The following is a 12,458-nucleotide window of genomic DNA, read 5'->3' on the forward strand; positions in this document are numbered from 1 at the left end:
CATAAATAACCATCCTTTCTCAATGTTTACTCACAGAGAATCCCTAAGAAACGACCCTGATGTGGTCAGAGGTGTTTGCCAGGGTGTTTCATGTATATGAATAAATGAGGGGAAGACCAAGACACTCACCAAAGGCTCTGGAAACAGGCCGTAGCATTCGGCTGTGGATACTCTTCCTTTTGGATTTGGGAGTCATCTGGCAATAAAATAAAGCATGCACTGAGACAGGAATTCACAGAAAACTTTCCTTTCAAACTTCAGAAACATTTAGGAGAGGCTGGAGGGTAAGCATTTGAGACCAGCTATTTCAGCTCAGTTACTTGTTTCTCTGCTTTGGAGGATGGTGGGTAACATCTGAACGCCTGAGGGAAGACTGAACCAAAACATTTTGAAATGTTTACAATTTCCTCAAATGATATATAACTAACTTCTTTCTTTCCTCCAGCCCCAATCAGTTACATTCTATTTATATAGCTGAAAGGAACAATGAATGATAAAGAATTTCACTCCAAGCTGTGTTTGGATACTAAAATAGATATAAAGGACAGGATTGAAAGACTGTAAAAATAAGGCGCTAAATGTGAAAACACAATTACACACTGTTCATTATCACAGTCCCATCAATGTGTGTGACACCTGGCTCTTGAACTACTTAAGCAGTTTTAACTCTTGTTTTACATTTCTACCACCAAGACTGTGATCTTTACATTATGGACAGACTGATAGGAAAATAAAAATGTCATAATTCAGAAATCCACATGAGCTGTCCCTTCTCAGTAAGATGTCTTTGATCCTGAAATCCTTAAAAAAAAAAAAAAAAAAAAAGTGAGACACAAACCATGGTCAAAATTTTAGGGTATTTGTTAGCACTGGTGCCAACTGTTGATTATATAGAGCCAACCCTAAGGAAGGCATTATCTTCTCCCTCTGAAGGATCATCCAAGCCACAGCTGTAAGGAAGGAACCTTTGTCATCACCTACACAAACAAAACTGAAGGAAGAAATAGTCAGGGGGAGGGCACTGGCTACCCTTCAAGCTGTCAGGGGAACAGAGCCAAGGAGAGACCGCATTATGAAAGTTAGTCCTGCATCCCTCCTTCTATACCATGTTATTATATGAACATGCAAATGGATGAGTCTTAGAGATGTTCAAGCTGGTTTGATACCTGAAACTGGATATTTGTGTAAAGTATGAGATCGCATAGTTGAAGGAACTTGGTTTGTAGACTTTAACAGGCTGTCATAGGAGGCTTTCTCAAAAAAGAAAATTCACATGACAAACTTTCTCTGGGTCAAATAATAAACTGGTTCATAATGATCTTTAAAGCAAAGGACTTTATAGTTTTGACAATTTTATGCCAGGTTTAACAATAATATCCCTTTTATTATGTTATCATCAGGAATAAAGGGGCAGGGAACAACGACGAGCAACTGTATTTAGATCTAGACCTGCCTTCCTGAAACATACAATTAAACTTGCTTAGTTGGTTCTTTCAAGGTAGATAATCTAAGGACTATTTCTAAAACAAAGGTTTTGCAGATTCAATAAAAATACAGTCAACCCAATGGAATCCAGTTTCAAGGTAGTTCTCCCCAAAACAGGCCTTCAGCTGACTGAACAGGTTAATTGCCTGATTGGTCATTTCATAAGTGAAACTTACTCTAAAAATAATTCTCAGGATAGATAAGCAAGATACCAGAGTAAATGCTGTGTTTGGTTGCAAGAAATTCTTATGTATCAAATCCATCTTGTATTTAAGCATCATAGATAAAAGAATCAAAGAGTAGCTTGGGGTATAATTTCCAGTCTATTCATTTAGATAAAAATAAACAGGAAAGTCTAAAAATTCCTGGAATGAAATTGTCTTCCAAACTTTTCCCTGTGATTCTTACTATATTTTATAGAGAGTCTATGGGCAAAAACAATCTGGCTCTGTCTCCCTACTGAGACTTTTGTAACTTATGATACCACATACACTTCAAACATGACCATGGATATTTTATAGACATCACTTTTTAGAAATATATGAAAATTTGATGGAATTATATATAAAGGCATAGCTATAATATAAAAGATACAATAGAGACTCATTTGCAAACTGATGCTTATCTGGAAATGGGACATTCAGCTCAACCTAATTGTAGAGACCAGTTAAGAAACAAAATCATCTGCATTTTTGATGGCAGACATCAATCCCAAAGATGAACTAATTTGCTCTTCTTGATCTAATATTCTAGTATCGGGAAACCTAGTATACATTGCTCTTGTAAGTGCAAACAGCTTGGAACTGCATTATGCATAATACACTCTTTCACTGTATTTGAACTATGTGTTAGTTCTGAAGTTTTGCCACATTTGACAGAGTGATGGCCTTTTGCTAAAATAAACAGGACTGGCAATCACGCCTGTGTCTACAACTGAGATTAAGAATGCAACGCATTCTGCACATTTCTTTGTAAACTGTCTTATAATCTCCTTCATGGAAAAGGTTAATAAGGATTTAAGTACAAGAGCAAAGGGGAAAAGTCAATCTTAATTTTCCCATATTTTTCTTTATTTCCTTTGTAATTTTTCTCCCTTAACAGTTTTACATAAAATATAGACTTGGTCAGTCTTACTGGCTTATTCCCATGATCCCATTACATTTAAGTCTAAAGCAAGAGGAAATACAAATGTGACTGATGATTATCCACGAAAGTGTACATTTAGGCACAAATATTCTAGATTTCTCTAGAAATCTGGTTTATATACACTCCTCTCTCCCCTTTTCCATGCATGCTGGTTAAATGAATTGCACCCTGAGGGGGGCGAAAGATCAGGTTTTACAGTCCTCTTTAGAACCGTTAACTCTCTTGGACTGAATGAAAGGGTTTGTTTTCTCAGACTGTTTCTTAGTTCTCATTTACCTTCCCTGGACATTTATCAATGCCTAAGTATTTTCTGGTTGGAGAAATCACAAAATGAAGGGGCTCAGGAATTGAAGCAGAAGAAGCACATACCAAATGGACCTTTCAAAATCAATCCATGATTTTTAACGCTGCCAACTATTACACTAAACCTGGACGAAATCACTTTATCTTTTAAAAAAGCATCTTATGAAAAGTTTTGTTCAATATTCACATCTGCAGGAAATAGGAGAAACAATGTGTTAAGCCACACTTTAAAATGTAATTTTAGACGGAAAACTCTAAAATAGACCTCTTCCCTATCTTAACATCAAAAACTTTCAATAAATCCCCCATTTTGGCAGACAGTGTGAATGAAATACACAGCACTATTCTCTAAGAATCCAAAGGGCACACTGTCTACTTGTTCTGAGATCTTATTCATTTGATGCAATTTTTGTAACAGGTTAAAACTATTCTTAATATAGGTAAATCCACTTTTAGTCAAATAAAAGACTTTTTTCTGTTTTAATATGTGATTAATATGTAATTCCTAGACATAAGCATTTAATTTCTAAAAAAAATAAGAGTTAATTTGTCTTATTATCACTAAAATAGGATGGGGTACTGTCTTTGTTCATTTTACCAAGTTTTTACAAAGAAAAGAAACACTGGCATCCCAATGTCAAGAATCTCTAATACTCTCCAAGGTTAAAAAGACAAAGAAAGATCAACTGATTAAAAAAAAAAAAAAAAGGTGGGAAGCAGATTAGTGAAATTCTTCTCATTTAACAAGTGTCTCCTGATGCTACAATCCTGGGAAACAATATGACAAAGATCAGAAAAAACTTTATGCAATAAGGTCTTTTTAATTTTTTTTTTTTACATGAATGAAATAAAGCCTTTTCCCCTCCTGAAAATGTTTATTCCCTCTTCAGCAACACTCTGCTTGCTTTCAGGCACATGGCTGGGGATATTTTAACATCATAGCCTATTTTGCTAGCTGAACCATCTTGTAAAGTGCAATCTTGTTTTTAAAATGTTCCTATTTCATTCAGGATCCACAGATGGATGACGACACCACAGTCTCCTGGGAGACCAGCCAGTCAGCACAGAAGCAAATGGAGCACAAGAATGTAAACTAATACAGCGGAAACTGCAGAGCCACCAAAAAATACTTACACTTGTACAGCAGAGAGTCTCCATGCAGCAAAAAGAAAGGGAAAAAAAAAATATGAATGGAAGAGAGATAAAGCAACAACGTTACAAGGAAGGGGGGGGGCAGGGAGAGACATTCACAAACCAACAGAAAAACTACACAAAAAAGCCTTTATAGCAAAGGAATAAGGCAAGAATGAGGCCAAAATATTACAAGCTTAAGCATCCAAACTAGCTTTTGAAAAGCAGAAGCACGACAGCTTGGAAATTGCAGAACCTATTAGAAATATTAGGTCTTTTGCTAAAAGCGTGCACAGCGACATCTACCGGTCCCAAAAGGTATTAATGTCCTCTGGGGGAGCAGCCATCACTGGCTCCACAAGAACATGGTGGACAGAACACGAGGTGGGTGGAGACCAGCAAACCCATGCAGGTTTGGGTTCCTAGGTCACAGGGAGAGGCCCAGCAGCAAAGTGTGGACGGTAAGTCTATGGCACATATCGGCCTCCCTCTGGGGCCCTTTTTCATCATCCTCTGCTCCCCTTTGCATCTGAGCCTTCTTCAGTAACTGTGACCTCTCTTCCCTTCAGTCATGAAAGCTTTTCAGGAAAGGATCTGACATCAGCTCTCGCACAGTTACCTCCCCACAGGGTAATTAAATGCTGATGAGAACTTCCACCTGAGTGGGAATTTATGTCACCTGACATGTACATACACTAAATCCCTAAAAAATTTAAAATCTCAATTCGTCGTCAACTAACAGTTATGAGGGCATATTCGTACGTTATATTCTGAAAACCTATGAAAGAACTCTTATAAACGTAAGACCCAAGAAGGCCTGCTGTACACAGTGAAAACGAAGTGTGGTGTGAACTTGACGTTTCTTGAAACCTCGTCCTGACAAAGGAAGGTCATCTACTCCATCTACCTGGCATTGACTTATTTCTCCTAAGTTCTTTCTTTGTGTGTGTCAGTTTTTCTCATTGGACCACAGGATGGGAATACAGCACTCCTTCCTGTACAAATGCAAACAGTTTGGTTTCCTTCAGAGGAAAGTTGGCTCATAAGGAAAAGGTGTTCCTATCACCATCAGCACCATCAATTTTATCTGCTTAGCAGAAAGACTTCCACCAGCAATGTCCTGAAGGAACCTTAATCTCTGGATTTCAACTTTCATACTTTATTAGGTAATTTTTTTCACAGTAGATTTAGATTGACAACATCCTTGCTGAGTGAGAGAAGCAGAAGTAAAACTGTATTTTTGAATATCCAACCATATTTTTCAATTGGCCAAAATAAAGATGCCTGCTGCTATCCTCATACATCTCTTCGAAAGCTTCCTTCAGGTGACTATGGATACCCATATAAGAGAGTGAGAGCAGATGGTTAGGTCCTGTAGATCATTTTAGACTTTCCTTCTCTTTGGGAAAGGTTAATTCAACTAGACAAGTATTCAGTCCCAATTACCCACCTAAAGATCATTATATGTAAAGGTGAGGCATCTGGCACCTTCCAATTGGTTCAAATCCTACAATGACAGGCAGGGGGAAAAAGGTGTGTGTATGTGTGTATTCACATTGCCATAAAGAGGGAAACCACAGCATTTAAACAGAATGATGATCAACAGTTCCTGCTCCATCTCCTCTGCATACTTTTGGGAACACACTGAATTATAACAACTTCAACATCGTCCATCAGGATGAGGGAAGGTCTAGTGAGTGAAGAGAAGTCCTCTCTCAAGTGTATGTCTCACGCTCAAGACTCTGGGCTCTAAGAACTGAGCAGGAATCCTGGATCTGTCCCTTCAGGGGCTAGATAACTTGGTGAATGCTTTTGTAAAGCCAGACCTGGTTCTCTAGTTTGTAAAATAAATTGTTTTGAGAATGAAATAAGATAATGAATACAAAGTGCTTAGCACAGAGCCTGGCAGGCGTGCCAGTTAATGACTTCACGGTGTTTCAATAATTGGTAATGATATGAACATTAGGGATAGTACTTTTTCATCTTCTTCCAAGGAGAAGATGGGGGTAGGGAAGGGAGGAGAATATATAAGCAGTAGACCCAATAACAAAACAAAATTGGGACGAATCTAAAAGACTATAAAACAGGGAAAATCTAAAATGAGGCTATTCCTTAGCCAAAAGGAAAAAAAAAAAAAACCCTTTTATATAGCAAACATGAACAAATCATAGAAGATAAAATTGAGTGAAGAAAGCAAGTTTCAGAAAGAGACACCTGATATGAATCCATTGATACAAATTCTAAATGGCAATTAACACTACACTATCTGGGAATACATGGACATCTGAACATACAAATTAAACAAGAAGCATCCCGTCACACTTGACATGGATGGTGGTGCCTCAGGGTGGGGATCAGAAAGCTCCCAGTAGTGCTCAAAGCAGTAACTTATTCAGTTATGTTTTATACTATTTACAACTCAACAAATATTTATTGTATACCTACTGTATACTGGGCCCTTTTAGAGAAGGGGGATGGGTTTAGCAGTAAGAGAACAGATGGGTCCCTGAATTCCTGGAGTTCATATAAAAAAAAATTGGCTAAGCAACATTAAGGTATTAATGGTATCTGTTCAAGTTAGTGGGAATAAGGGAGATGGCATCTTTGGGGTACTTTTGGTGACATCTTACTGTAACTGTAATCCAGGGAAATGGGAGGTTTCAGGTTCCCTGTCCAAACGAACTGGTGGAGCTGGGCAGGGAGGTGAAGCTAGAAAAGACTAGGGAAAGGACTGGAAAAGGAGGAAGAAAGAAATGGAAAAAGAATACTGGAGGAGGCACATGCAGCAGAGACATGTGAAGAGGCTGCCGCACTTGCTTCTTGGCCTTGGCTTTGTATCAGGGATTGGGGGGACATGGAAGGACTTGAAAGCGACAGAGATGTGGGTGAGAGACCCCTGGGGAGGCTGACAGTGGCAGCCTTTATCTTGACTTGGGTTTTGATGTTGCTCTTTTCCTTCCAGACTTGCCTGGGCCCTTCTACCCCTAAGGAGGTGACTTAGCCTCTGGCAGGCTTTTGGGCCTTAGTGGACCTGCTTTGGGGTAACCCTGTTTGACTCGGAATTGACGCATGAGGGGATGGGTAACTTTGGGTGCTCTGTGTGGAAACTACTTCAATTATATTCTTTATTTATTGCACACTAATTGTTACACACTAATTATATTAAAGTGCTTTTCACCGTTTTACTAAGAGTATGTTTTGTCTTTATGTAACGAATGGCAGAACCCATTTAGGGCATACAGGTTTAGGGATGCTGGGGGCGGGGGGGTTCCTGAGTCTGTCTGCTACCATCAGGAGCTTCTCGGGAATACTTAAAGGTATCACTCTGGCCATCTAGCACTTATGGGCTATCTGGACTATTCCAAAGACAGCCCAATAGAAGAAACTCCACTGAAGATCATTACCAAGGCCACTGCCTGATGGGAGCAAAGACAAAGTGACCCATTTAACCGTATTAGTTTGGGGGCAGGAACTGATCCAAATACTTGGAAAACCTGCACCGATTCTTAAAACAGCTCAGGGTTGTATGTGCAAGTGCTAGTGTGGTTCAAGGAGATCTTCCATCTCAACACTGTGGAGCTTAAGAAGCCAAGTTAAAACAAACAAGCTGGCACCACATTTATCTTCTTCATTTTCTTTACCATGAAATTCACATGACAAATTTTTAAGAGATTTAATGCATTCTTATAAAAAATATAAAAATGGTTTGTCAACCATTTTTTCAATTTGAGATAACATTGGTTTATAAGATTAAGAGGTACAGAATCACTCCCCTTCAGGTACTGTTACCACACCCCATCCTCCACCCAAACACCATAGTCCTCCACTCTGGTCCATTGTGCTCCCTTCTCCACTTTGTCCTTGCTCCTCCCCACCAAACATTTTAGTGCTTCCTTTTAATAAGAGTACTGAGAAAGAGACTTGATGCTTGGGTAGGGGGAAAAAAAAAGGTCTGTAGTTAGAAAAATAGGGGGAAATCAGGGTTTACCTCTAAGCATGACAACTTAGACAAATTTGCCCAAGGACCCAAAGGGGCCTTGTAGTACCCACCTCATCAGCTACCCAGGGGCAGAAATTGCATCACACTGATAAGAATTCCACCTACAGAAAGTGGTCCAGTCTATTTACTTTTTATTTTATTTTTTTTTTGGCTTGCATTTTTTTTAATTTAAATATTTTATTTTATATAATTCTTACATCTTTTTTCATCTTTGCACAATGTATGCATTTTCATTTTGGTTATATTCCCCATACAATTGAACCCACCCCCCCTTATTTCGACCCTAGTCCTTCCTCTCCCCTTCCCTTCCCCCCCAGTGTGTCTCTGGTTTATAGTTGCTTGTTGCTTTTGATTTTTACTTTGTATTGATTAGTTTTCTTCCTGATCTCTTATTTAGGTTTTCTAAATTCCATAGCTAAGAACAGAAACAGGAAGTACTCAGGTAGAGATGAACACTTTTCACAAGTTCAGTGACCAAAAACACCTCCTACAGGATCCTTGATCACAAAAAGCAGTGATCATGGTCAAATTTTCTTTTTAAAACAAAGCAAAATTCTTTTTGAAACATCTTAAACAGTGTTTCAACAACACATAATGGATAAGCTAGATTAATAAGGCTGGCCCCGTCTGCCCCTTTCTGATGGGTCTCCACCAGGAGGTGCCTTAGACTTGTAGGAAGCTTTTGGACCTCAGTGGACCTACTTCAGGGCAACCCTGTTTGTTGGGAATTTACACATGAGGGGATGGGTAACTTTGGGTGCTCTGTGTGGAAACTATTTTAACTATATTCTTTCTCTATTGCACACTAATTGTTACACACTAATTATATTAACGTGTTTTTCTATTGAAGGTTTTACTAAGGGTATGTTTTATCCTTATGCAACGAATGGCAGAACCCATTTAGAGCATGCAGGCTTGGGGGTGCCAGGAAATGCCTAGAGACTGACTGAGAGGGGCCCTCAGCAAGCCCCTCCCCACCCTCCTGCCCCCAGGTATCCCTGGGGGAGATCAGGTGAACAACTGGGTGGAAAGAGGTAGAATTCTGTCCTGCTCACCTCTAGCATTCCAGAGGCTGGAGATAGCGTGGCATACAGTGGTCATTTAATAATTATTTGGTGACTGGTGAACGAAACCAATCCTTTAATACAGTGCTCCCCTACATATGCTTTTATAATTTGTTTAAAAAGAAACTGTCATTATTACAACCACCATTTATGTAAAGGTTATTTAGGCACAAAGATACAATAGGAGGCAATCTATTATTAGAACAGCCCTTTAAATTTAGGTTATTTTCATGAAAAATTTTCTCTGTGGTTCTTATTTTTCCTATTTTCTGTTAGACTGATAAAAACTTCCTCATGCACCCTAGAGGTGGCCCCTTGAGGTCAACCTGGTGGCCTGGTGTCCAGTACTCTAATCAATAAACTCTTCAAATACATATACCTACTCTTCCCCACTCAACTATTATAAACACTTTCAAATTTACAAAAAAAAAAATAAAAAGTGCAGCATGCAGGGGTAGCATAATAAATGCAAGCATACACTTGATGTAGATTCTGTAATCATTAACATTTTGTCATATTACTTAATTTCCTCCATTCTCTCTTGCTCTCACTTTTAACTGAACCATTTAAAAACTGCTGACCTCTATAACATGGCTGGCATCAACTTTAAGTATTTCTACATGAAGAGCCTAAGAATTATGTTCTTGTAACAATATATGATTATCACATCAAACAAAACCACAGTAAGTATGTAATACCTAATGTACATACTATGGTCAATATTCTGATCTCCCCAATTGTCCCTCAAATGCCTCAAAATCCCCCCTCACCTTTTGAATCCAGGACTTAGTGGAGAATACACCCAGGATACATACTTCTTTGGTCTCTTATTTAATACACTCTTCCCTCCTCCCACCTCCAATTCTCACTTTAAAAAAAAAAAAAATATTTATTTATTTATACAAGCACTGGGTATAGTCAGAAGCGTGGGAGGGTGAGAGAATTCACCAGAGCAGGGGGCAGAACAGGCCGACTGACGAAATACACCGCTGAGGGGAGCAGCGGGCGTGGCAGGAGAGGTCTGTGCACCATGTGGGACCCTTGCCAGCGGCCAGGGATCGAACCAGCACTGCAGAGGTTGCGGGCAGCTTCGCAGCCCAGTGCTCAAGGGCTACACCACCAGGGGAGGTCCAATTCTCACTTTTTTTAAATGATACTTTCCTGAAAAATTTAAGCGAATGGTTTCACAGACCATCCCACATTCTATATTTGTTAGACTGTTTTCTCATAATTAGATTCCCATGAACCATTTTTAGCACCAATGTCATGTGGGTGACGGGGTGACCTAGTGACTGGGTCACAAGTGTGGCACCTGTGTATCAGGCTGTTCCACTTGGGTGGCATGAAGTTTGGTCACTTCATTAGGGTGGGCACATCCCAATGGCTCCATTCTGAAGGTACCTGCCCCCCCCCCATAATTAATAACAACTCTGTGAGGTGATACTTTACATTCACATGTATTTACATTCATAAATACATTCATTTATTTTAAAACAAACATTGACAATTCTGACCTGCGTGAATGGATAAAGGAGATCTACAAAATTGTGACTTTTTGCATCTACGATTATTTTTATATTTTTTATGCCTTTCCTCCTAAAGATCAACTATCCCTTTTAAAAATTCTATGTACCCTTCCATCCCTTTTATTTACTTAGTATGACTATGGTGTCATGGATTTCTTTTTTTAATGATTCAGTCAATGTATGATCAATGATTACTGTCACGACTCTTCATGGTGCTCAAACTGTCCCAGCACAAGCCATTCCTACCTGGATTTTGTATCCACTGAAATGATCCCCTTGGCTTTAGAGTCAATCCTTGCTTTTGGATACAAGATAACCTAAGCACACCTTGTGCTTTAATGTGTGCTTTTAAAATGGAGCTGGGTAGTCCCTGCTTAGTAAGTTGGACTATAAAACTTTTATGTTTCTGGGCCTCCCTGTTGGCCCAGCGGGTTGAGCACAGCACTGTGAGGTTGTCCGCAGCCTCTGCAGCAAGGTTTGATTCCCGGTGGGTCAGGGAGCTACCCACATGGCACGACAGACCTCTCCTGCCTTATTTGCTGCTCCCCTCAGCAGTGTTTTCAGTCTGTCTGCCTGTTCTGCTCCCTGTTCTATTTCTGGGGAATCCTCTCACCATCCTGTTCATCTGGCTGTATCCCAGTTATTGTATAAATAAATAAATCTTCTTTAAAAAAAATACAAACCTTATAATGTTTCCTACTAGATTTTTAGCCAAGTCACTGCTCATGGGGAACCAAAAATCACCCCTTTAATATCTAATGGAACAGCATTATCATACTGGTAGGCTAAAAAGTAATTTTTATGCACTTCCATTTGTAAAAGTTTGAAGCAGTATAAATCTCACTGAGGAAAAGAGAATCCTAATTCTTTTGGGGATGGCTGTTGGGCAGCAACAATTTTCAATATCTAGGAAGAGGAGGTACATGGAAGCCATAACTCTGAGAGCCACGATAAATCGATGGACAAAGGGGGAATTATATTTCAAGATTTATTGAGGTGCCACAGTTCCTAGTGAACACAACATTAAATCCAGCTATTCATAACATACTCATTAACTTTTATATCCTGAGTTTCATGTCATATGAAAGTTAAAATGGCATCATGATACAGAAACAGAAAACACTCAGGGAAGAGCACTGACAGCAGGCGATGATGAAGCTCGCAGTAGGATACTGCTGTTAAATGAACATGCTTCATTTCCTCATCGTCCAGATCTGCACAACTTTTTGATACAAGAAAATTACATCTTTCCCTTCCCAACTTTGTCATGTTTTTTCCTCCAGGAAAAGACCACTTTTTATTCATTTTAACTTATCTTGCAATGGATAGGAAAGTGAAATTTCATACTTTCATGTTCTTTTTTTTGAAAGTGAGTTATCATTTCATACATTTTCTCAAGAGGTGTGCAAGAATGAAATGACCTGGTACCAATTTAAAGCGAGTATCTCACCTGTGTTAGTGCTACTGGGCAGAGAAGCATGATGCTTAATAACACAAGCATCAGGACATGCCCCTTGAAGGATTGTAATAATAATAAAAAAAGTGGGAAATTCTTTCAGTGATTTATTGCACCATGAAGCCCAATGTCATTACAATAGTCATAAAGTTGAATAACATTTTCTTTATTGAAAAAGAATGAATAATGTGGAAAGCCCCACTGAGTGCTAAACTGGAAAGATTTTAATTCTATTGATAGATCTTTGGAAAATCCCTATTATAATGGAAGCAATGAGGAGGTCTGGAAAAGATTTAAGTGCTCTCCTTCAGAATGAACACCATGACTCAGGGACAACAAGAGGAAGA

The 12,458-nt window shown here is 39.0% G+C and overlaps 1 protein-coding gene across 5 annotated transcripts in view; it reads right to left on the bottom strand.

The window, feature by feature from the left end:
* The window catches only part of CARMIL1 (capping protein regulator and myosin 1 linker 1), a gene marked incomplete at its 5' end in the record, with an annotated part of 333,278 nt that overhangs the window by 35,210 nt on the left and 285,610 nt on the right, over positions 1-12,458 (bottom strand). For all 5 annotated transcript variants that reach the window (XM_084228463.1, XM_084228462.1, XM_084228460.1 and 2 more), the window contains one exon: positions 130-196. In XM_084228463.1, coding sequence (XP_084084589.1) covers positions 130-196 — 67 coding nt within the window. The remainder of the gene's footprint in view (positions 1-129; positions 197-12,458) is intronic.

The sequence above is a fragment of the Talpa europaea genome (assembly GCF_964194135.1).
Source record: "Talpa europaea genome assembly, chromosome: 2".
Classification (NCBI taxonomy): domain Eukaryota; kingdom Metazoa; phylum Chordata; class Mammalia; order Eulipotyphla; family Talpidae; genus Talpa; species Talpa europaea.